This window comes from Lactuca saligna, chromosome 9 (genome assembly GCF_052625555.1).
Source record: "Lactuca saligna cultivar CGN05327 chromosome 9, ASM5262555v1, whole genome shotgun sequence".
In the NCBI taxonomy this organism is placed as follows: Eukaryota; Viridiplantae; Streptophyta; class Magnoliopsida; order Asterales; family Asteraceae; genus Lactuca; species Lactuca saligna.
The window spans coordinates 61,703,610-61,730,135 of NC_136425.1; the positions used below are offsets into that span (position 1 = coordinate 61,703,610).

The 26,526-nt window shown below is 31.8% G+C and overlaps 3 protein-coding genes across 7 annotated transcripts; 1 reads left to right on the forward strand and 2 right to left on the reverse strand.

Moving 5' to 3' along the window:
- Positions 1-15,001: 15,001 nt before the first annotated feature.
- Positions 15,002-16,593, reverse strand: LOC145014131 (protein CURVATURE THYLAKOID 1A, chloroplastic-like). The gene is made up of 5 exons (XM_078972505.1): positions 16,314-16,593; positions 15,783-15,880; positions 15,564-15,671; positions 15,365-15,436; positions 15,002-15,280 (listed from the first exon to the last, which is right to left on the reverse strand). Exons 1-5 carry the CDS (start codon positions 16,471-16,473, stop codon positions 15,215-15,217), a joined length of 504 nt encoding a protein of 167 aa, XP_078828631.1. The 5' UTR covers positions 16,474-16,593; the 3' UTR covers positions 15,002-15,214.
- A 3,896-nt stretch (positions 16,594-20,489) lies between these two features.
- On the forward strand, positions 20,490-21,526 carry LOC145014209 (tRNA dimethylallyltransferase). The gene is made up of 2 exons (XM_078972582.1): positions 20,490-21,001; positions 21,286-21,526. Exons 1-2 carry the CDS (start codon positions 20,616-20,618, stop codon positions 21,389-21,391), a joined length of 492 nt encoding a protein of 163 aa, XP_078828708.1. The 5' UTR covers positions 20,490-20,615; the 3' UTR covers positions 21,392-21,526.
- A 2,698-nt stretch (positions 21,527-24,224) lies between these two features.
- LOC145018291 (uncharacterized) lies at positions 24,225-25,950 on the reverse strand. 5 transcript variants are annotated; one of them, XM_078976192.1, is made up of 3 exons: positions 25,846-25,950; positions 24,644-25,753; positions 24,225-24,579 (listed from the first exon to the last, which is right to left on the reverse strand). In XM_078976192.1, the coding sequence occupies exons 2-3, from the start codon at positions 25,636-25,638 to the stop codon at positions 24,396-24,398; spliced, it is 1,179 nt and encodes a 392-aa protein (XP_078832318.1). In that variant the 5' UTR covers positions 25,639-25,753; positions 25,846-25,950; the 3' UTR covers positions 24,225-24,395. The 5 variants fall into 5 exon arrangements, with proteins under 5 accessions (XP_078832318.1, XP_078832319.1, XP_078832320.1 ...); XM_078976193.1 differs by having other exon boundaries at positions 24,644-25,714; positions 25,804-25,934; XM_078976194.1 differs by having other exon boundaries at positions 24,225-24,537; positions 24,644-25,937.
- Positions 25,951-26,526: the final 576 nt, after the last annotated feature.

Here is a 26,526-nt window from a genome sequence, read left to right on the forward strand (position 1 = left end):
ATCATCAATAGTTCAGTTGCAAGTTCCTTGTCATTTATGTTTCATCATTCAATGTCAAATATGTTATTTTTTAACTTTGAAATCCTTGGGATATAAACAATGATGTTATTTTTGTAAATATATGTCAAAAAATCATTATAAATTGTTGAAGATAAATTTTGGTTTATGTTAGTTTTGATTTTGTATGTTTTTTATAATTATTCAGTAAAAATTAAGATAAAAGGGTAAAATGGTCATTTTTATAATTCAGCAAAATAATTCAGAGGTTCCAACCAAACAACATGTTAAAATTTAGATCTTAAAAATTCAGACCCTCTTATAAATTCAGACCTCTTAAAAATTCAGATCCTGCCAAACAGCCTCTAAGTCTCGGATAGAAAAGAAGATAAAAGTTTCGCAATTGATAGGATATGTCGCTTTCGTGAAGGTGGATATGCATTTGTGGAATCGGGTTATTAAAATGATTTATGAAGATAATGGTTATTTTAAACAATCGATTACTAGATTTTTTATAATGGTCCGCGGTTGACATTGTACGAGATTCCATGCATCTTCAAACTAAAGGTATAGATCTTTTTGTTTGTTCAAAAAAGATGGGTAATGGCCAAAGAACTAAACTTTAGAGAGACTTTTGGTTGGGAGATTTGGCATTAAAGATTGGTTTCTACGGAATTTTGAGTTAGATTTCAATAAAGATGGCGTAGTTTTTTAGCACGTTCCAAATCATTTTTAGCCTATATGTTTATGTTGAGGTTTGAAGTGTTATAGAATAGATTGTTTGATTAATAATGAGGGTTAGGCCTAATATAAATAGGGATACATAAGGATCTTTGGCCTAACCTAAACTCTAAAGGTCTTGAGCCTAAACCATAGATGCTAACTAGCTAACATGTAGGGGAAGCAATGGTCCGACCCAAACGAATGATATTCTTTAATTGGTGATCCTTTATAATCAAAACGACAATGGCACTAGGAATTTGATGTTTCTAGAAATTAATTGTTTTTTTTTTTGGTATGGAAAATTAGTGATAATGATACTTTGGTAATGGGGGATATTATGATATTACAACTAGATGAAAGAGTTTTGTTCATGTCAAGTTGCTAATAGGGTGTCTGCTGGGGTAAATCCGGATAAAAAGAGATTGAGTGGATTACATTCTCTGCGCGATTTGCGATTGTAGTTAAAGGGTTAACCATCTCTTAATGTGGTTTCTTTTCTTTGGTGTCAAATTGAAAGATGGTGGCAATTTAATATGAAAGATTTTAAATTGGTCAGAAATTTGATTAGGTTGAGAGGTCATGTGAAGATTAAAGCTACTCAAATGAAATGTTTGGACATGATTATTCTTATAACATTTTGGGTTATTTTGAATTTATCGAATTCAACCATTTCTTGAGCGATCAAACCAAGGAAAGCAATATGATTAGATAATATTAGTTCATACTGTTACTTTGGGTTTTTTATAATTGAAACATTAAATGTAAAGTTTACTTTGGTTACAATTTGCATGGCTTCACAACCGTTTTCTTTTTAAAAACAAATTTTATTAAACACTAGCAAAAAGCTAGAAACAAGAATTTACAAATTATACAACCAACAAACTCGATTATATTTACATATTTTGCTTTTATTTGTATTTCGTGTTTTTTTTTTTTTTTTTTTTTAAACATCATAAATGATCCATGTGGTTTCCCGAGATATGAAGTTTAGTTCCTGTGGTTTAAAAACATCATAGATAGTCTCTGTGCTTTCAAAACTTTTGACGATTGGTCTTTATTTCTAACTCCATTAAATTTTGTCTGTTAACTGAAGAACATTTTTATCATTTTACTACCACAGAAACTATTTATGATGTTTTCTCTTATTTAAAAAAAAGGAAAAAAATAAATATAGTTATTTAATATGTAAAATCTCTCTCTCTCGTTGAGTTTTTACCATCTTTTGAGTTGTCATTTTTCATGAACCGATTTCCTGTGAGGACAATCGATTGATTGCTAATAATTAGAATTGAAAACCGAATGGTTCCTGATATGCTTGTTGAAAATTGAATTGCTATTGAAAATCGTTGCATTCAATTCGTAAACCAGTCACCAACAACGATGTTTCTAGATTTTGTAATTCGGTGTTTCCCTTTCTCCAAATCCCAACAAGAACAAGAACATCAACATATTTCTTGCTTTCATCTACATATGTGATTCCTATACTTGTTGAATTGAGTACTTGAAGACATGGATGGGTCTATATATGTTCAGTTGTAGAAACTTAACAAAGGTTTTAGAAAAAAGAGGAAAATGAATCCCTAAGATTAGGGTTGAAGAGTCGAGACCCTCGAGGATATGATAGCACTAAATGGCATCACTTCAGCTGCTCCTTTTCTTTGGATTCCATTCCGGCTTCTTCGGCCGAGACATTCGAAGGGTTTTCTGAACTGAAGATAAACCTTAAATTGATACCCTTCCTTTGTTTGGCTTTCTATTACTACCCCAATTTTTATAATGTATAAAACGAAGAGCATTCCTGTTTACTCCCCCAATCGATCATATTTCATTTTAGAAGTTCAGATGAAGAAAAAACCCAAATTGTATCTCGATACTCAGATGAAGAAATAACCATGCTTGTATATGTGTCATTCGGCACCTCCAGTTCTAGATTTTGCCATCGATTTTGGGCCTTTCAGATTTAGGTTCATCAAGTTTAAACCTTCTTGCTTTAGGATTCATCGAGTTTGCTGGTAACCAGTGACACAACCCCAAAGCTCTTGGGGTTTAAAAAAAAAAATTAAAAAAAAAAAAAAAAAAAAAAAACCTTATTGTGGTTGTCCCTTCCCTATTCCGATTTGATATAATTTAGGGAAGAAAGTGGGGATATGGAGTAGCGCAGCTTTAAAAATCATGTAGATCTTATTTCCAACAACATTCCCTTTAAAAATCAGCTTTAAAGGGAACTATTCTTAAAGTGTATGAACTAGCGAACATGAATATCAAGATGAAGATGAATAAATTGTGGTAGAATCATGGCCCTAGCTACTACAAAATTTACCCTAACTTGTGAAAATTGTTGCCAGTGATTCCAAATATGGGCTCCAATAACCCAGCTTCAGATGACTGTCTGTTGAGAGAGAACCTTTTACATATTAAATAATTATATTTAATATTTTCTTTTTTAAAAAGTAAGAAAAAATATCATAAATTGTCTCTCTAGTAGTGAAATGACGAAAATACCTTTCAGTTAACGGATAAAATTTAACGGAGTTTGCAATAAGGACTAATCGTCAAAAGTTTTGAAAGCATAAGGACCATTTATGCTGTTTTTAAACCATGAAGACTAAACTTCAAATTTGAAGAAACCACGGATGTTTTTTTTTTTTGTCAAGTTTCTGGTTAGCAAATAATTTTTTTTTCCAAAGATTCGCATGCTATTTTTCATATTATATTAGAATTCATTAAATGTGTTGGATTATCGATTGTATATCAATGCTGACATAAATGTTACAAGCTATAATCCATACACACCCGTCAAATTTCATGGAGTGTATACTACTAATTTATGTTATTATTTGATATAAATATATATATAAAATAGATAGTGTTGTCTCTCGAGTCCTGACCTTCAAATCTTCAATTACATAGTTTAATAATCAAATTTGTTAAGATGCCATTACACATGCAAGTCAAGAGCTCAAGTCCCACGCTTGCGCCATACTTTACGGGATAGGTATCAAATAAAACATTAGGATAAGCCACAACTTTTGATTATTGTATTTATGAATAGTATATTATTAACAGTTTGTGTTTGTATTTGTTTAAGTTGTTTTGTTTTCTTCGATTTAATAGAAAGTTTGATGGCACCACATTATTATCGTTTAATGAGAAAATAACAAAATATTTTTTTTAACTTTTTCCAAATTTAACTAAAACTTTAGGAAAATTTTCCAATTACCACTAATGATGTAATGACAATGGCAATGACATACTGCGAAATAATGAATGACACTACAAAACCCAAAAAATATCGTTGTGTATGTAATGGGGACACCACCCAAGAAACCCGAATAACACAATAAATTGATGACCGGATATACTCAATCCGGATAAGAAGAATGAATATCGAATAGCAAAAGGATGACAAAAAGATAACATACGAACACACACATAACAACGCAAACAAGTTAGACAAACCTAATCAGTAGAGAATCCCACCAAAGATACTCAAATCCCACAAATCTAGCACAAAGAATTAAAACCAACATTAATTAATAAAGAACCCACAAGTTTAGGGCGAACTCCACCTATAAACAAATACTAACCATGGTACTATATGTCTCATCTCATGCAAAACCTTAGCCTATAAAAGGAGCTAGGAAGGATACAAGACAAACTCACAAGCAAGATATTCATCCCGACTCATTTACATAGTAATATCACCATCTGATTGTTTTAACTTAGGCATTGGAGAATATTACCAGAAGCCATTATGGTAGTACTCCTGACCCTTTTTCGCTCTATCATATCGATTCTCCATCGATGTTACCAACTTTAGATTACCATTAGGGATGAGCAAGAGAACCGAACCGGCCCGAACCGAACTGGACCGGGGAACCGGATTCGGCAAAAATGAAGAACCGAACCAACCCGGCGGTTCTACCGGTTCCGGTTATACCGGTTCCGGTTCCGGGTCCGGTTTTTGCCGGTTTTTCGAGTATGGAACCGGCTAAATTTTGATGTACCCAACGACTAAATTACTTTGCGTTTTATTGGTTTTTCGGGTCCGATTTTTGCCGGGTTTTCGAGTAATTCCAACGACTAATTTACTTTGCGTTTTATTGGTTTTTTATGAAGAAGTGGATGTTTAAATACTAGTAAATAATCAACATTTTAATAATAAACATTTTAATAAACGATTCAACATTGAAGCAAATTAACCATGGGTCTTTTATTTAAATTATTACAAGCAAATTAAACATGGATGTCGTCAAAATATACTTCAACATTTAACATTCAAAATACACTTTCGACATTCAAAATATACTTCCAAGTTTCACCAACAAAAAAAAAAAAAAAAAAAGTCTAATATGTGGATTCCAACATTTCTTTGATATTTTGACTAATTTTCCGATCTCTTCCCCATTAGCTTCAAGTTGTGTATAGCATCCACAATGTCTATATATAATTCAAAAGAAAAACGTTATTACTTACTAAAATGTAACAAATACTAATAAGAAGTTAAAAGTAAGATGTAACAAGTATTTTTGTATTACCGATAGCGAGATCATCGTCAGCTAACACATCGTGCACTTCGTCGTAGTCATATATAGGCAAGCTACTCTTTCTTAGCCAATCTTGAGTGCATATCAATGCCTCCACAATCACAACGGACAAATTAGTACGGTAGTCGGTAATTACTCGACGACCATTACTGAATGTGGATTCGGATGCTACGGTAGAAATTTGCATCCCCAAAATATCTATTAATAAACAAATTAGTGTATAACACACGACACAAATTTATAAATTAAAAATTTAAATTATAGTAAAAGAAGGTCGATACCTCTTGCCATTCGAGCAACGATCGGGAACCGCACCGCATTATTTTTCCACCATGTGAGGATATCATATCCTTTGTCAAATCCGATTGGGTCCTCGTTTAAGTATCGTTGCAATTGACTTTCTGACGAAGTTGAGGGGAAACTTCCCGAAGTCATATAGCTTCCAAAGAATTCGTTTTCGTCATCAAAATTAACAACTTCTTCGGGAGTTTCTTGTTGAGACGATGAGGTCATGTTTGACCTTTCCAAGTATGTCTTGAAAAACTTATCCAATTTGCATTCAATATCAATAACCTTTGCACGTGCTTTGGATTCTATCTCATCAGCGGACATCTTTTTATCTTTGTTTTTGGCTTTAAGCATTTGGGTAAAAACAACTTTCATAAACTTTGACTTGCATTGAGGATCTAACAATGTGGCAAAGAAGACATAATCACTTATAGTATCATAGTCACCCCAATATTTGTCATATTTATCTTTCATATCCGGTACCATAAACATAAAATCTGGGTTGGTTTCATGTTTCCTAAGATGTTGCTCTATATCTAGGATCTCCCGGGTATACGTATGGAAGATAGGCTTTGTTGAACACGAAACTTTTTCAGTTTTCTTCTTAAACTTCTCAAGGAACTCCATCATCTTTTTAATCATCTCAAAATCTGAATGTGATGGTACCCTTCCCACAGTTTTCTGAAACATTGGATCTACAAAAAAAGAACAACAAAATCAGATTACGTTTTATTGTTGTTAGAAAAAAAAAATCAGATTTGACACCCTTTCTTGCGGGGCTTGTAATTCATTCAATTTTTAACCAAATCAAGCGTTTTTATAGTCTAAATTCCACTACTAATCCTAATCTACATGTAGGAAAAATATTCAGGTCAAAACAAGTTAAATTGAATGAGTTATGCACATTTGAACAACAAAAGCACATCACGTTTTATTGCTGTTAGAAAAAAAATTCAGATATGCACAATTTAATATTTGGACTGATTGCTAAAGAAATAAATATTGCTAATTTTAGTGCTGAAATATATTTGATTAATTGATTTTATTTACCTTGATGGCTATATTCGAGAAATGCGTCTTTCACATCGTATGCTGATCTTAGCAATTCAAAGGTAGAGTTCCACCTTGTTGGAGTTTCACCACACAAAAACCTTTAACTTTCTACAGCCGCATCCTTCATGGCTTGTTTAAAGGTCTTGATCCGTTGCGGGGAGGCTCTAATGTATTTCACCGCATCTTGTAGGTTTTTTACATGATAAACTTCGTGTTTTAACCCCATTTTCACAACTAGGTTTATGATATGAGCCATACACCTAATGTGAAAATGTTTGCCATTCTCGTAAATACCCGGTAGTTCTTTCACAATGATGTTGATTGCCGCGTCATTTGTCTTGGCATTATCAACGGTCATCGTCATGACATTCTTCATCCCCCACTCGTTTATGCAAATTAGCAACTCCCGGGCCATGTCTTCAGCTTTGTGAGTATCAACCTCTCTAAAGTTGACTACCCTTTTGTGCATGACAAAATCTTCGGTAATGAAGTGGGCCGTGACAACCATATAATTTATCTTTTGACACGAGGATGTCCACGTGTCGGTTGTCAAGTGGATGGCTGTTTTGGGGTTGCTCAAATGTTTGTACAACTTCTGCCTCTCCATTAAATAGAATGACACAACATCACGAGAAATTTTATGCCTTGAAGGCAATTTCACCCTACCATTGAGGGCGTTCACAAATTCTATGAATGTCTCGTTTTCAATGAATTTAAATGGTAGTTCGCCGATAGTGAAAAGGCCTAGCAAGGCAAGTTGGATCCTAGTATCATCATGTTTCCATGTGTATACATGACCCTCACCATTAGGAGCTTTCGTAAATGACAACTTTTGTTGTTTGTCATCAACTTCTTTCGGTATGTTGTCTGGATTTAACTTGCACCCATTAAAATGCTTATTTATTGAAGTTGTCCCATTCCGGTTTGGATCCGCAGCTAGTAAATGTAAACAATAATTACATTCGGCCCACTTTCTTTCAATTCCATCGTCCTCCTTTATCCATTCTATCTCGAAGTATTTCCAAACAGGAGCGGTACAATTATCTCTACCCTCACCTCGTCTAGTTGGGTTAATCCGGTCCCTTAACTCTTTTTGAGTCTTTTTTTTGTTTTTGGGTTTTGGTTTTGTTGGGTATTTTTCTTGTGTTCGTTTTTGTGGTGGTGGTGGTTTTTTTGTTTGTGTTGGTTTTTTTGGTTGTCTTCGTTTTTGTGGGGTTGCAAATTTTCGTTTTTTTGAAGGTTGTTGTTCTTGTGGCTCCTCTTCTTGGTTTGATTCATCACTTGGTATGACATTCCATGCCGGTGTTTCTTCTATATAATCTTCTTCTGAATCTTCTCCATAATCCTATATTCTCAAAATAAAACATATAATAAGTCATATTATGTTTAAATGCTGAAAAATAAATATTAAAAAAAAATCAGATTTGACACCCTTTCTTCCGGAGCTTGTAAGTCATTCAAATTTTAACCAAATCAAGCGTTTTTATAGTCTAAATTCAACTACAAATCCTAATCTACTTGTAGGAAAAAGATTCAGGTCTAAACAAGTTAAATTGAATGAGTTATGCACAATTGAACAACAAAATCAGATCACGTTTTATTGCTGTTAGAAAAAAAAAATCATATTTAACACCCTTCCTTGCGGGGCTTGTAACTCATTCAATTTTTAACCAAATTAAGCGTTTTTATAGTCTAAACTCAACTACAAATTCTAATCTACATGTAGGAAAAAGATTCAGGTCAAAACAAGTTAAATTGAATGACTTATCAACAATTCAAAATTTGGACAGATTGCTAAAAAAGTAAATATTGCTAATGAGTTAAATGCTAATCTTACTTGATCATCAAAGTCTTTTCCAATCCAATTAGCCGGATTACCATCTTCAATATTGGCATCATGAACATCCGAGTTTCGGTATCTTGATGATGGTACATTTGGTAACCCATCTAAATCCTACATTGTCAATTTTACACATTAATTATATAACAAAAGTACTAAACAAATTTGTAGTTTTGACAATCTTACATAATTACATTCATACTATAAACAATAAACTAATCTAACAAAAATCTTGCATGTATGTCTACAAAGTACATTGTTAAATGGAGCTTAAAACATGAAACATATATTATATGTACAACCTTTCATCCGTAAAGGAGTACTCCACTATGAGAGTATGATCAAAAATCAAGATCTTTTAATTAACTAGGGATAACAATGCATATATTTGGAATGGATACAACAAAAGCAAAGAAAAAAAGCTTGCATGCATGCCATTATTTGGAGAATCATTGAAGCATTGAAACAAATATTGAAATATATAATCTTAAAACATGAAATATAAATATATGCTCTTACTTGATCTTCATGGACATCCATAGTTTGAATCATTGAAGTAATTGAAGATGAAAATCAATGAAGAATTGAAGGATGATAAAGAATTGAAGATCGGTTTAAAATTGGAGATGGAAACTTGTAATCGATGGAAACTTGGAGATGAAGAATTGATTCAATTGAATGATGATGAATGAAGAGATGCCGATTGCCAATTGATGAAGATGATAGCGAGTAGGGTTCGGCAGTGGGGGAGTTGCGATCGTGGCCGACTCGATTGCGTGTTTTTTTTTTTTTTTGTGTTACGTGAAGATAGCGACAATGCGACTAGAAGATTGCCGCATGCGTGTACAAAGAAGCTGCGAGTTGCGACAGTAGGGATATGGGGTTTTAAGCCGGGCCGGTTCCCGGTTTTGGGCCGGTTCCAATAGCCGGTTCTTTCCGGATCCCGGTTCCAAATAATCACAAATTTATGGTATAGGTCCCGGCCCGACCGGTTCCGGCCGGTTCCCCGGTCCTTTTGCTCATCCCTAATTACCATTACTTGACAAAGTCGACTTGTAGCATCATTATGATCCCCACTAACAAAAAATGATTGCGAAATACCGTTCATGCAAAATCAAAAGAAAACAAATAGTATTATTGAATTTACTATGTGTATTGCGAACAGGGGCGGATTTAGGGGGGTTCCGGGGTGGCATCAGCAACCCCTAAATTTTTCAGCCGCAGTGGAAAAAATTTCGAAATTTTTTAAAATTTTTATTTTTTCTACTATCGTGCAAACCCTAATTTTTCCGTGCAACCCCTACTATGAAATCCTGCATCCGCCCCTAACTGCGAAATTGGTCCTTGTAATGAGAAATTGTCCATACTTTTACAAAAATATTGCTTTTTTTTTTCAAGAAAATATGTTTCTAAACCTTCATTTTTTTGTGGTATGGTTCTCAAATATAATTTTCACAGGAAAAGGAAGATTTATATTGTGAAAATGAAGTCTACCTAAAGTCCCGTTTTCGCAATATGAATCTCTTTTTACAATGAATATGCTCCTTGAAGTTTGAACAACAAAAAACCCCCAAAAAAAATGTTTTCTTAAAAATATGTTCGTAATAAACATAGTAATTTTTGCAATACCAAATTTCTTTTATCTTGTAGTAATTGTTTTATGGGACCATACAAATTCGTAGTGTTTTTCACCATCTCAAAGTTAGCATAACTAGTTGCATCTATACTACAAAAAGGTAAAGAGTAAAGTGCATCTTATTGTCTACTATGAGGGTAAATTGCTAAACATTAACAATATTTGGACGTTTAATGTTTGAACATTGAACATTGAACCTTTTTATAAAATTCTACACCAAAAGATTGCATTTATGCTAACAGCACTCTTTGACACACTTGCACTAGACATTTGATCCGCTCATTAAACAAATACAACTGCAAGCACGTTATATCCTACCGTGAAAAAATTTCTCCCTCAACTCCTTAGACGTGTAACAATTAATAAAAAAAAAATGTTACACCATCTTAATGTCCATATCACATATAGGACAAAGCAATGAAATTTATATCAATTCATTATTTATCCATATTTTTCCAAGTAGGCATCCGATCCAAGTTCATTCTCGATGCTAGAATATTAATATTTATTGGGTTAATTTATTCTAGCGTGTGATACACCCATAAGTACTGAGTTCGGTCATCCACCAACTGACGCAAAGAAGCAACAAAATTATCTCTTGAAAAAGAAAGGTCCCAAACTCATGTGTCATTTATGTATGAGAAAACAAACCTTCAATGTGGTTATAGAAAGTATCCAATTCGGCTTCATCTCCCCCAAATTATAGTTGTCGCTACCCCAAGACCAATTTCTTAAATTAAAACGATCAAAAATAGATCATATTTGACCGTCTCAAGGGCATAAAGTCTAGGGAGATATGAGGAGGTCTATCCCCAACCCAACGACTCCTCCCAAAAATGCATACTATACCTATTATTAAGCTCCATTTACATAAAAGAAGCAACATCAACCTCTTTTGATTGAAGCCGGTTAATCATGTTTAGAGTAAATTACATGATCCGTCCCTCGTCTAAGTATCGAATTGTTTGTTTAGTCATTATTTTTAAAAATTAAATCGAACAATCCTTAATATCGTTAAAAGTTGCACGTTTCATCTCTTAAATCACTTACCATACATAAAATGTTTATTTTGCTCTTATTTATTTTTTATTTATTTTTAGATTGTTATTATTATTAATTATAATTTTAAAGAAATAATTAAATAATTGAGCCCCACCTTCATATATCCTTATTCTTCCTTTTTCTTTCATGAACCACCACCACACCACTCACCTGCATCACCGTCGGTGCTCCACCACCACTACATCATCGTTGGTGCTCCACCACCACCATATAACCGTTGTTTTGCAACCAATAAAGACACCATCTGGCATTGCCTCCCTCTTTCTCACCCACTCCCAACTGGAATCCAAAACGCTATCTAACCAACGACGTTGCCGACCTTCCTTTCCTGCCTCCTTCACCCTAGAACGTCGGCGATACCACCTCTAACCTCCTTTACCTATATCATCACTAAACATTGCCTGAGATCTGCAAGTAATCGTCACCTCCAAGCCTTTGTACGCTAGGTTTCCTCACATTTACGTCATCATCTCCTTCGGTTAGGGTTTATCTCATTAATAACATATTTGTTGAAACCACATGAAATAATTGTCCATCTCCACCCGATCTGTTGGGTTACCACCTGATACGTTGGGTTTTACATTAGTGAAGATGGATTTAGGTGAAGATGAAGCCACCTTCAACAACCACCACTTAGAGTTTGGATTTCTGAACAAGTGACGATGGCGGCTCTATCTCCGTCTCTCTTGCTCTCTCTTTATCTGTATTGCAATAGTAAACACAAAAAATGTGTGTTTTTGTTCCTCTGCTCCACCTCCACCCGGTGTTTCTACAGACCTGGTGGTCGGCGGTGGTGGCTTAAGGACTAACTGGGACGAAGAACGAGGGAAGAAAGGGTAGTCGACGGTGTTTCTGAGATAAAAAGAGGCGGTGGTCCAATGGTGTTGCACGGTGGTCCGACGGTGTTGCATTGTGGTCCGGTGGTGTTTTGTGGTGGTCCAGCGGTAGAAGATGAACTCATGAAGATAAAATGATGATAAATGATTAAAGGGTGTGAGGGGGGTTAGTGTAGATGATATGTGTTTGTAGTGGTGGACCCCTTTTTTGTTTTTGTTTTTTTTTTTTTTTTCTTTTTAAATTTTTAAATAACAAACAAATCAAATATATATTAAAAAAAAGTAAAATAGTCATTTTATGTTTGTCGGGGACGGTCCGAGTGAGAAACAAACATTACAGGGATGGTCTGAATTAATTTTTGAAATTAATGACTAAACGATCAACTTAACACTTAGTCGAGGGACAAATTGTATAATTTACTCTCATGTTTACTACACCTTCTCACAAGGTTGTTGAAGGTGGTCCCAAGTAGCGTTATTGAACCTACCTTTCAAAACCATAAATAACTTTAATAACTCACCCAAAACGCATAGAATTCGTATGAAACCATCATCTCCATTAAGATAAGAGAGCTTTATTAGACACAGACAAATTACCAATCTCAAGGCCTCCGGTATCTACAGACGTAAGCACATGATCTCATTTAATGCAACACATTTTTTGATCATTCATGTCACCTCCCCATAAAAAATAAAAAATAAAATAAAATAAAATAAACTACCACCTTCCATCTTTAAAACCAATATATGGGCACTCGACTGGTGTTGCAGTCCCGTCCTTGAATGTTATGCTAGAATGTAGTTAATTCTCGTTTGTATTGTTTCGTTTTTGTTTCCTTTTTCTTGTCTGTTTCTTTTTCCTTGCAAAGTTTTTGTACCTCCTAACATCTGGCTAGTTTTCTGTTAATGTCAGCTTGCCGTTCGAAAAAAAAAAATATGGGCACTCGAAAAATAGAGAAAATAACAAACTCCTAAACTTCCTAAAATCGCTACAAGAAGGGTAAGATGACCCCCGATTGAAAAAGAATTAACTTCCATCGCAAAAGTTTTTGATTAAACTTTTCAAGGACTAGTATCCAGGCTTCCATCTTGCACATATTACACCAAACCGGTAATCTCCAAGTGCTCAAAAGGTAATTTTTATACAAAATCATTGACTTTTACCGATGTAATAGTCACTCCATAGACTACTTTTTGATAAATTCATTCGAAGACCATAATCTAAATAAAAAATACACAAAATTCGCCCCTTACCATGAGCATTTTCAATAGACCACTCTCCTAAGGGATAATGACTCTTTAGAGTAACTAACTTTTTTGTTTGTTTTCATTTGGTTCCTTTTTTTGTACTTAATATACCATCGAACTTGTTGTTTCTGTTCACCATAACCCTTTTGACCGGCTTTTGACTTGTGATAGCCGGTCAAAGGGTTATGGTGAACAAAAACAACAAGTACGATGGTATATTGAGTATAAAAAAGGACCAAATGAAAACAAACTCAATAGTTAGTTATCCTCCCGAATCATTTTCCCCGAAAAGGTAAATGAAATTAAAGTTGCAAAATTATCAAAGACTGCAACCTTCTGTGGCCATAACGTATATGAAGAGCGTTTCAGAGGGTAACTTCGTTAAAACATGGTCTATGATATGCTTACTGTGGTTAGCTGTCAACATCTCTCTGCAAAAGGATATGACTGTGTATGAGAGGTATATTTATCAGCATAAACGTTTACCTTAAGGTATATTATGGTGATGTGTCTGCAAAAGTTGCATGGTATTATACATATTAATGTTGTATCTTATCCCATGAATTCAATCTTAAAACTAAGTAAACTAAAAAAAATCACAACACTTGTGATTACACTCATTTGTAGACTTGTCTAGAATTCATGATACGATAAATCATTTGATTGGAAATGTAAATGTAGTCATGAAATGCACCTGCTTAGTCAAGATTCCTCTAACAAATATTCAAGTGCATTACGAAGTTGTACATGTATGAATAATGTTTTTTCGTGGGTTATGTTTTGAAGAGAAGCAAGAATGAATTTCATAAAGTCATTAATATCAGCAGGAGATAATGTGAGATTTGTTGTGAATGAGTAAAGGGAAAATGATCAGGAGGGTAACCAACTGTTGCATTTGTTCTCAATTTGTTCATTTTCTTTTTTTGTACTCAATATATCATCGAACTTGTTGTTTGTGTTCACTATAAGCCTTTGACCGGCTATCACAGGTCAAAAGCCGGTCAAAAGAGTTATGGTGAACACAAACAACAAGTTCGATGGTATATTAAGTACAAAAATAAATAAATAAATAAATAGATGAAAGTGACCAAATGAAAATAAACACAACAGTTAGTTATCCTAAAAAGTCATTATCCCCTCTCCTAAAATAATAGCATAAGCCAAAACAAAGATTGAGAAGTTAGTTGATTTTGCTGTATACCACATTGGTGGGAAATTGAATCCAAAGTGGATATATCTTACATTATCCACACTAAGATAATTTACTTTTGAAGTGCCATGGTGGAGGCTATAAAGGTTACTTTAATAAGTTTAATGTTGAAGAGGACTAATGAGTGTTACAAAGGTTACGCATGCCTTGAGTGTTACATAATTCTTTGATGTTGAACTTTGCATCAATTAATTTTTTAATAAAAAAATGAGCTCACTTCGTTTACATCCAAGTTTTATATGATTTAGTAGTTATCCTCATATAAATAAAAGTGTTGGCGTTTACTTTTTATAAACACATAAAGCCCATATACAAGGGAGCCATTTCCTGACTCTTCAAAAAGGGAATCAAATACCAAGAAATAGCAACGTACGTTCATTTATTTCTTTATTTTAGCATCTTCTTTTATTTCTTTTTATTATAACATACTTTCAAAAAACATCTAAATTATAAAGATATATCGCACACGTGTTGTAGCAAAAAGTCATAGTTTTAGTCATTGTATATTTGTATTTACTATTTAATACGAGTTCAAATGTGCAATTCAAGTAATAGTATCAATTCATAAAGTTGTTAATTTATTTCCAATAAAAGTTAGCCAAAATACAACAGGAACAAATACATGAAAACAATTGATACAACATATTAAAACACTTCACACTACACAATGTGCACATTATCAAGCATTATGGTGGAAGGATGCATATAAATAACTTTAAAATCAATAATATAAACTAAATATGGACATAGAAACATGTTACCAATTACAATCCTCTATTCATTTCCAACAATCTTCTTCTTCAATGCTTCAATATCATCAGCTAGTTCTTTTCTAGTTGACTGTAGACAAAGGCCCAATTTTTAAAAAATAAAAATAAAATTAAAGAAATTACACTTATACCCATGTCAAATATAAATATTCACCTTAAAGAGAAGATAACGATAGATAAACCATCCAGTGTATCCAAATCCTACAAGTTCCAAGAACTTTGGGATCTGCTTGCACAATTTAGTTGATATATTTATAAAACTAAAACATATCATTAAAGATTTACAAGAGTTTAAATAAAGTTTATATATTTTGATGTAGATGAAGTTTAGTTTATATTTATATATGACTTACCACAGGAACCTCATTGATGGCATTAAGAACTGTGGAAGATAACCAAACACCAACAACTGCTCCTCCTCCATAGACAAGAGCAATGGGTTTGTTTTCAAGTGCATTCCACTGTTAAAAGATGCAAAATATAATCAAGTTCAAGAGCATCAAGAAACAAGAACTTCAAGGAGCATTCAGATTCACAAGGTAGGATTTAATGAAGAGTAAATAGTGGCTTACCTTTTCCTTTAATCCCGAGAATACCTCCCCGATTTCTGAAGTTTCAGATGTATCCTCTGAAGATGCCATGATGCGATATGATAATGATCTCTTGGATGCTGTTTCAAAGAGATTTTGATGAATATCAGGCATGGAAGTGATTATTCATCGTTATGTAATACCCTGGTCTCCATTAATCTCAATCGTCTGATTGAGAGTCGAGAGAAGCCATTTAACATCAGCTATTGGGCCTAACTCAAGTCTAATCACTAATTTACTATGATCATATATGCTCTATTGGTCCATTTTGTAAACGTGTATGATGAAATCCTTAATGTAAACGAGACCTGTGTGAAGTCTCCAACGAAGGGGGTAATAATTTAGATTATTCAGAACGATGAAGACGCGTCAACAAGTTTAGGGCACCAAAACATCCAATCAAAGCAATTTCGACAAATTGAAACATATAAAAACTCATCGTGGATCGGATCATATCGGTTGTAATTTTGTTGGAAGTAAGAGAGGGAAAAAAAATACTTTGTTGTATTGTACCTGAGGTTTGGAGCTTAGAAGAATGTGTCAACGGAGAAGAAGCTGAACGAGGTAGAAGATGAAGATGAGGCAAAGAAGAACGGAGACTAAACGGCGCCATCGATGATCGAGGTGCAAGCATAGCTTGCACCATTGAAGAAGAAGCCCCTACAGCTGCCATGTCTCGCCGGGCGGTTGGTGATCGGAGTTGACCTGCCTGTAGAATCGGAGAATCAGCCAACTTTCAAACAGAGCGGAAGAAAATGAAAATGTGCTTCACGCAATTGCAGCTTCCCTTATTTTTGTTATTTAATCAAGAAGCGAGCAATAATTTACACGTTTTTATTTTATTTAATAGTTCTGTCTTATTCAAAACACATAATAATAATAATAATAATAATAATAATAATAATCGATTCTAATGAATAAATATTTTTTTCCCTCATTTATCATACTTTTATTTAATTTGTTAAATATGTTATTTTGAATTCATTTTTATTTCATATATTATTTTGTAGTTATTTTGATTTAGTATTTAAATCGTTTGTTCTGATAAAATAATAGGTTTATTCTTCTATTGACAAATATCATGTTATTAGAACTTCTCATTAATATTATATGTTACTTATCATGCCACTTGTTAACATATTAATTATCTATTTCAAAATTTAAATTTCTCACTCTACTTACATTAAATTAATAATTGATTTTTCATTTTAAAGTTTAAATTTTCTCACTCTAATTATATTAAATTAATAACATTAGATAATAAAATAAAATAAAATAAATATAAATTTTAAGGTGATATAACTTCACGTATTTATTTAAATCAAATATTATACTTTTATATAATTAAAAAAATATATATCTTAAGTAATAATTTATTTAAAATAATTGATTAATAATTTTGATATTTTAATATAAAATTTTAATTAATTTTATAACTGTGGTTCTCACGGGTTATAAACTAGTACAATAATAAATACATATTAATTTCCTTAATAAACTTACTTTTAATTTCAAAATTACTAAATTAAAGCTTTATTAATTTCCTTTATTTATTTATCTAAATTATTTGTTTAAATTTAGAAGAAAACAAAACACTTTAATTTTTATAATTCAATATTTTTCTTATTTTATTTAGAAATTCAAACTTCTCAAATTTTTAGAATTTTATATTTTGTTTTTTCTTTTATATAAACTCATGTAATAGATAGGTTACATACCTAGTAATAATGATATAATCCATTAAAACATCAAAGAAGAACTTACCATCCAAAATACATGTAAAAGTTGTTAGACATACTTATTAAAAAATAACACGAGAGGACGAACGATATTGCTTTCAAATATGCTTTGTTTACATCAAATCCAACCTAAATGACCAAAATATCCTATATTTTACTTGTTTAATGGTAAAACAATATAAACTTAAGCTAGAAGTTTTTATAGCTTATATTTGTTTTTTTTATCTATTTAAAACAATTAGTGTATATAGTATATTTGCTTATTTTCTTGATCACTAATGCAGTGTCAGCAGAACGTTATAGTAGTGGTGACACAGAATTTTTTTTCCAAACAAATCTAAAATAATAGCAATATTCATATTTCAAGTCGTTACACCTAATAAGAAAAAAAAAATACACTAACTATCGAAATTGGAGTGGTGGCCCGAGACCCCCTGACACCACATAAGTCCACCCTTATACTTAAGAACTATTTGATAGTTGTTGATCTAATCAGTCTGAATCAATGTCTAATTGTGTCTGAAACTTTGACTATATCTGTTTTTGACTGAATCATGTTGTTTGATTACAAATCTGATTGACTGTACTGATAACTGAAATGACAATTTTATCTTTATTAATTGTTTTGTGCCGAATAATATATATATATATATATATATATATATATATATATATATATATATGATAAAATATTTGAATAAAAATGATGAATAGTTATATAAAATATACAAAATCCAAATTAAAATAAACAATTATAAAATCTAAAAACAACAATGATTGTAAAGATGAAAGAACAGATACAATTTCCCAACTACTTCAAAAAACAGGACCAACAACCAGTAGCAGATATTAGTGGAGCCTGGGGGTACCGGGCCACTACTCTGATTCTGACACCTAATGTAATTTTTTCTTATTAAATGCAACGTCTTAAAATACGAATGAACTACTAATTTAGATTTATTCAAAAAAAAAAATTAATGTCATTAATATTCAAACTTTCTGCGTTTGCCACACTCAACGTCTCTAAAAATCACAATCAAATGTTTCTTAATAGAATCTAGTGTTGCTCCTTGTTTTCCGATCAAGCTAATATATTCTTATTTTTCCACTTACTCTAATTATGTTTTCAATATCAATACAATTATAGCTGCTTTTTGGTGTTAATCTTTAATAGTTTTGATTATCATTGTTTAAGATTGTCATTATATTTTAATTATCTTAAATTATGATAAAATATTATTTTATCATTTAGTGTATATTTTTCACTGTATACTCTTTAACTAGCGGAAAAACTCAGGCTTCGTCCACGTCCAGACTGTTTTTTGTGCTTTTTATGAAATAATATAAAATATTTGACTATAAGGACCAAAAATATCAAAATGACTACAGAATTAAAGGGGTTGAAATTTGCAAGTTTTTACAAAAAGAACCAAATTTGTCAATTCTTTAAAGTGTTGTGACCAAACTTTGAATATTAAAGGTTCCTAAAAAATGTAAAAGTTTTAATTCAAAAATTAAAGGATAAAAATAACAAAAAAAAAAAAAAAAAAAAAAATACAACTTTACTATTCGTAAGGGGACATTTTTTTTAATATATTATATAACTTGCTTGTTATAATTTTATTTTTAATTTCTTATTTTGTTTCTAATTTTTTTTTATCTTTTTATTCAATACTATTTCATTTAATCAATTTAATTATATCAAAATTTAAACACTTTTTATGTATATGTTAAGTAATTTATTTTAACTAACACTTAATAATATTTTTTATAAAATATTAAATTTATAATACTTTAAATTTTATAAACATGATATATATATATATATATATATATATATATATATATATATATATATATATATATATATATATATATATATATGAAAACTCAATATAATTATATTTAAATAAGAGAATTTTGTTAATTTAACCAAATTTGCTAATTATTTTGTTTATAATAGCCTACAAAAACAATATACGCAAAATAGCCACTACAATCGTAGATGGTTAGATCACATCTGTGATTTCGGCATTTCATCTATTATTTGATGAGGTTAATCTCCTATTTGGTGAGTCCATCTATTATTCCTTCAATATTTATCTGCTATTTGCCGAAGGTTATATAAAAGTCATTTTTTCGAAATTTATTCCACAAAATCACATATGGATTTTGTTCCATATGCGATATGCTCTAATCTCATATGCGATTTTACGATGATTTTGTTCCATCTATGATATGCTCTTATCCCAAATCGAATCTGAGTTTTGTTCAATCTGCGATATGCCATTTTTTTGAAATTTATTTTATCAATACTTAGGTTTGACTATGAATTTGGTAAGGTTGACTATGCAATCTGGAATTGTTGACTATGCATTCGTACAAATGGGTAGATTTTATATAAAAATTTGCAAAAAAGCTTAGCTTACTAGTTATTTCTTTAGAAATATTGTTTAGGTTCTCTATACTAAAATGAACGAATATTTAATTGGTTTGAGAGAGTTTTCTCAAGTTCGAAGATGGAAAAATAAAGGTTTTGCAAAATAATAATAATAATAATAATAATAATAATGGGAGAACAAAATTGCAGACCTTGTCAAACTCTCATGAAATCCATATGTAAATGATTTATACGTTCGCAGATGGAATTTCGATTTCATAGATGGTCCTAATTACCTACGATTTTAGAGCAAAAATTAAGTAATTTGCTAATTTTTTGCTATTTTGTGCAAAGTAATTAATAAATTTGACTCTAAATAATAATATCGTGTTAATATTTTATTAAAATATCGATTTAAGCGAGTTGTTTTTTAGACATTGCATTTATTTTTAAGTATATATGAATTTATGTCAAGTACATTACGAATTTATGTGATGATTTAATATTATCTTTGATTATAAAACTCTTTTACCAAGTGTATAATAGTTGTTTTTATATCCGTAACCCCTTATCCTCAAAACACAACTTACACTGATACGACGTAGTTCCTTAGCCCGTCTTTCTTGCCCTTCATCATCGTTATCTGCAAATCTCCATTAAACAAGAAGTTCGTTTTTTCTTTATTTTGCAATAAAGATGGAAACTTTAATGGTTTCCTCAATCTCTTATTGTTGTTTAACTAAACTCAACTCAAGAAACTTCAATCTATCTTCTTTATTTTCTCCAAGTTTCCCCAATTCAATTTCCCCAAATTCATTTCCATGTTCTAATTTTTCAACACACAGAAGAGCCAGAACAAACAAAAGAACCCTAATTATTTCTAAATCCGCAACTCAAGACGAGTGGCTCAAGAGTTTACCCGACAAGAAGAAGCCATTATACTCACACAGCTTACCTTGCGTCGAGGCGTGGTTGAAGCAATTAGGGTTTTTTCAGAGCAACGACGATAGAGCTGTTTGGTTTATTGAAAAACCAGATTGGCATGCGAAGCTCTCTCTTGATGTCACAGACCTTTATATCAGGTATCTTCTTAATCACCTCCATTTCACTGTTTGCCTAATTGAGCTTGTTTACAGTTGATAACGAATAATTCCTCTGGGTTTCCGATGAAATTCGTTTCTTTCGTAGCAACTTTCTAATTCATAATTATTTATGGGTTTAATTGTAAAATGTCTAAGCTTTCGTAATCCAGACGAGTTCAAATCCAATCTTTGGTATTGGTCATCGATATCTATAGATTTCATTTGAGTATTCAACATATCATTTGATGTTCTTGATGTTCATATGATCAATACGTTAATCGCAGGTATCTAAAGAGTGGGCCTGGAAATCTGGATAAAGATATGGAGAGAAGATTCAGTTATGCATTAAGCAGAGAAGATATCGAGAATGCTATACTTGGAGGACCTTGATCTAGTTGAAAATTTGATTCCATAATTTCTGAGCTTTTAGTTGTTTGCAGATCATTAATTGTCTGTTCATTGGGTTGAATGAATAATTATTTGTTTATGGTTGCTGAAACATGAGAAGTCATGGCATTACATCAATTCAGATTTGAGATTCCCATAACAAAGAAATGTTACATAAATGACGATTTTTTATCTCAAAATTCAAAAGTCATACCGAATAACCTTGCATAAAATTTTAAATTTGAAGAAATGATAAATTTATTTGTTTTTTAAATATTAAATAGTGTAGTCTAATCGATTATATCTCGCAAAATCAACCATCGGTGGCTTGCTTTTGTTTACTTCCTTTCTCAAAATTCGTAATACATTCATATTCTAGTTTATGATTATGAGGTATTCTCGTTATATTTCTTATTTCATATTCTCGATTCTTCAAATTTTCTTGTTTCAGAAAATGACATGAATAAATGCCACGTTGCAATCTTCTGTAAATGGAGCATTGACAAGGTACAATATAACTATGTGAAAGTAGTGCCTATGAAATGAAATCCGAATATTTGGCTACATCGACTAAATTATTTGAATTAGAATTAGGGAATATACCACATTGGAATCCACACAAGTATATCATTTAAAGGAGTGAAATATGGCACGTACTTTATTCAAGCAACAATGACCTCACAATGCAACATTTGGACATAGGAGCCCTAATTGGTTCAAGAAATGATGGTGAAGTCCTGATTTAAAAAAAGTTTGTCATTTGACCACTTTCATAACCTACGATTAATGATTAACGAAGTTCATCCAAACAACCATTCAACCATGTTATTGTCATGTAAGTCTTTTATTACTCTTGGGATACAGCGAAAAGTGAAATGATTCAAGGTCTTGAAAAAATTGGAATATGAAGTAAATTAACATGCGATATTTGGACATCTTGACACGATTACCAAATATTAAATGACAAAATATAATATTTTTGAATTCTTTTGATAATATGTTAGAGTAATGGCAAGGATGGGGTACAAATAAAAATAAAATATAGAGTAAATTACTGAAATCGTTCCTGTGGTTTGGTTAAAATTGCACGTTTGATCCCTAATTGAAAATCTACTACTATTTTGATTTATAGGGTAATAAATTTAGTTTTTATCAATTTAAAGCCGATTATAAGTGTTTGCAAGCTAAAAGTTTTAATTGAATATATAGACTATGGTTTGAGTTTACATGACCACATCATTAATTTGCGAGAAATATAATATCGTCTTACTTTTTCTTTCTATCTATCGTTCTATCATTTTTAGATGATGACAAATGTAATACAAAATTATTAATTTTATTAATTCTGACAAGTGTTATAACGTTAAGTGTGTAAGAAGATTGTAGGAAAAAAAATAGAAGTAAATTTGATTTCTCTAAATTTTCCAAAAACGAAAAGGTAAATTTAATAATATTTTAACAAATACAATCTGATGTTTATGTAAGAAATAAGGTTCAAACATAGCTTGGTAACAACTTAAGTATCAAATTTGAAATTTATATTGGAAATAATTGTCTAGTGCATATGATTATAACCGAATTTCAAATTTTTGGTTTGATGAAAAAAACACACAGAATTTCCAATTATCTACACAATGACCCGTAGCTAAATTTAGTAACTTGACTATTAAGCGATAACTAATCATTTTTACTATTTCTATTTGATGTCATTTTTTGCATTTTATAAAGTTCAAAAATAATACATCTTTCAAACCGGTTCCTGTCCTCTCTGTAAATGGTTATATAAATCTACTCTTTATTATTGGATCAAAACCTATTTCAATCTGATCCTGTTTTACCCAAAACCTATTTGTTCTTGACTTCTTGTTGGAACTTGGAAGAAAAAAACCGATAAGAATTGGGTTATTTATCCGCTTTGCTCACCTCTAATACCATAAAAACAAAGTGCGTCTAATATTAGGCTAAGAACTTCCAAAACCCTAAAAACAAAAACCAAAAACCAAATTCTGAAGCTCGAAATTACACTTATTGAACAAAATAAACATATTTATATTTATATTAATATTATTTTTAACATGAGAAGGTTTAATTAATGTTTGTAAGTTGTAAATTGTAACATTTGGGCTTGAACCCAAATCAGCCCAACGGTTTCAGTCCAGTTTGATTGGGTTTGATTTTGCTACCTGTGACTGTGATCGTTAATTTGATTATTTGATATTCAATAAATGCGTTTGTTTTTAAATTCTGATATAACCTGAACATTTAATTCTTCATAATACAATACTTAATATAATATATTTAACAAAATTAAACAAAAATCAGAGTGGCGCAGTGGAAGCGTGGTGGGCCCATAACCCACAGGTCACTGGATCGAAACCAGTCTCTGATATTTTAGCTCTTTACAAATATTTTCCCATAACACAATCTTGTAGTCGTTCCTTATTTATTTATTTATTTTTTTAAATCTTATAAAAGGAAGTATTTTAATAAGAAATAAATTCAATTGCTCTAGTTCTAAGATTTAAACATAATGATTTCAACATGAAAACTGATATAGGTATCATTTTTACTCTAAGATGGATTACATATTACAATCAAACTAACCACTTGGACAAATCAACGATTATCGGACAAAGAATGGTTACTTGAAAAATCTCTAAAATTTGGATTTATTTTGGGCCCAATGGAACATTGTTCGTTGTTCATACAAATTGAATCCAATATGCAACATTCTCCTTTCTCGAAAAAATAAAATCATTGTAAACAAAATTGATGGTATTTATTGGCTCACAAGGCATGTGTTTTTTGTTTTCTTAATGTATTTTAAAGAAAACCCTGACAAGTAATTATATATTTTCTACATACTTACCTATAAAAGATTTGTAACTTTTTTTGCAGGTTTAACCAAAATTAAAAACGACATTATCTATCAAAACATTTAGTGCTAGATATGATAATATTAACCGAATAAACAAGTGAAAATTAAACAGATTCACCTATTTTGTAATTAAGGCATGAAAAACGGATCTTCTTTGTTCTTGTAAATCTCAAACAACTGATTTGAATATTTAACTGCAAGTGTCATGCATAATTCAATCCCTTTTGTGTCATATCTTCTCAACTCTTCAACTGTTTTGTTCAAATCACCACTTGAATCTCCATCAGTCAAAAATTCAGCGACCTTATTAGCCCTAGATACAATATAAATTATAAATTATAAATTATCAATCTTTGTTAAAAAATAAATAAACTCACCTTAATACATCAGTCTGACTAAACCCTCTTGCATTTTGTTGTCTATGAAGAACACAAACAGCCTTCATACACAATTCAGGATCCTTCCCAAAATCATCTAACATATCTCCCTCTAAATCCCACTTCAAATTCAAATCCTTTTTGCTTCTAATCTTGTTTAAATTTACTTTAAATTCATTTGATCCATCTTCATATTCATCATCATTTTCAGAATCAAGAATGATGTCATCTAATTTTCTCAGCCTCTTACTTTCATCTTCTTTAACTTTCTTTATAAGTGAGCAAATTGGAGCATTATCATCATCATCAGTACTTGTTTCATCATCGCTTGTAACTATTCTGCAAGATCTTGTTCTTTTTGTAGAAACTTGAGAATGCAGTTTAGAACAATCCGTATCATCTTCATCAGTGTTCGTCAAGATTGAATTAGAAAGATTTTGAACTTTTGGGATCTGATCATCGTAACTTACATCTTCATCACTAATATCGATAATTACAGAAGAAAGGGGAGGGGCAAAACCTGGAGTTGATGGAGCAATGTTCTTATTGAAGCTTCCATCTTCTTCAAATGGTAATCGCTTTTTAACTTTGCTACAATTTTCATTCATGCCCTTCATGTTCAGCTTTGACTCCAATTCACAAACTTGTGACACCAATTGTTTGACCTTTTCCTTCCATAAACGAATCTCAATTTCAGCTTTTGCTTTCTCACGTTCCAAAACCTTGTTTTTGATCGTTAACCGAAGAAACTCATCTTTTTCGTTTTCTTCACCTGTTAGATCAATTATCGTCATTTTCCCCTTTTCTTCATTGATCATGACCTTCTGAAACCTTGCGATCTGCTCCTCAAGTTCCTTGTTCCTTTTCTTTAAGTTTTCGACCTCAGCTTTCAAAATCAAGCACCTGATTTCATCCATTATGCTCTTTTTTTCTAGTTCTAGGCATCTTTTTCTGTTATTGTCTAGCTCCTTAGCAAAATCAGTTACGAGAGCCATCTTTTTAATCACTTTAACATTCTCGACATGGCTTCCTTCATCAAGGAAGTTAACAATCACTACGTTCCAACAAACCCTAAGTCCGAAGTTCAGAAAAACAGAATAACCATAATGCCTACAAAGATTAAATAAAGAAATAAACAAAATTTGGACAGCTGAACATACAATAATAGTAACCCTAGTCGCTTAAGAGTGAAGATTACAAACCATCAACCATCCCCTTCGATAAGTCTGTGAATCAAGCAAAACATCATCGGAGTGAGTGTGTTTACTTTTTCACTTTTAATTCTAAATTTAGTAATTTATAATTTTTGAGTTTTTTCTTAGTTTTGATAAGGAAATTTCCATGAAATTTCAATATTTTTGTCGGTTTAGTGCCTATTTGTTTCCTTCTTAATACCTCTTAATAGAATACCTCTTAATAAGGGGTATATCTGAATCTTTAAGATATGAAGATTCAAACTGTTTGTTTACCTATAAGTTTTGGTCTGAATCTGAATTTTAACACTTACCGAATCAGATTTGAAACTCCATCTGAAAAAATAAAAGACACCCTATGCCCTTAACCCCAAAACGCGTACTCTCTTTCTCGCCCCCTTCTCCTCTGTCTCACCCGCTTCTTCTCCCTCACTGATCTCCAATAATCAACCACCTGTGACGACGCCGCCGTACCCCAACACTGCCGCCTCCGACGTCGCCGCCTTCTTCTCTGACACCTGCAACATGCAACAGTGCCTCCTTTAACTCCGACAATCCAGGTTCGTTCTTCTTCCTTCTTTATCCCCGAAACTCATTTTTTTTTCTTTTTTTATGAATGAATTGGTCAATGAATCGATTTTTTTTCTCCTCAAACTCACGCCTCCTCCGATTCTCTCTTCTCATCAATGC

Excerpts from the sequence above, each read along its gene's own strand:
- LOC145018291 (XM_078976192.1), bottom strand. The coding sequence starts at position 25,638 with ATGGCTCTCGTAACTGATTTTGCTAAGGAGCTAGACAATAACAGAAAA. Across the intron at positions 24,580-24,643 it reads AGTCAGACTGATGTATTAAG|GGCTAATAAGGTCGCTGAAT; the intron begins GTGAGTTTATTT and ends TATTGTATCTAG.
- LOC145014131 (XM_078972505.1), bottom strand. The coding sequence starts at position 16,473 with ATGGCAGCTGTAGGGGCTTCTTCTTCAATGGTGCAAGCTATGCTTGCA. Across the intron at positions 15,881-16,313 it reads TTCTAAGCTCCAAACCTCAG|CATCCAAGAGATCATTATCA; the intron begins GTACAATACAAC and ends TCTTTGAAACAG. Across the intron at positions 15,672-15,782 it reads TCTCGGGATTAAAGGAAAAG|TGGAATGCACTTGAAAACAA; the intron begins GTAAGCCACTAT and ends ATCTTTTAACAG.
- LOC145014209 (XM_078972582.1), top strand. The coding sequence starts at position 20,616 with ATGGAAACTTTAATGGTTTCCTCAATCTCTTATTGTTGTTTAACTAAA. Across the intron at positions 21,002-21,285 it reads GTCACAGACCTTTATATCAG|GTATCTAAAGAGTGGGCCTG; the intron begins GTATCTTCTTAA and ends CGTTAATCGCAG.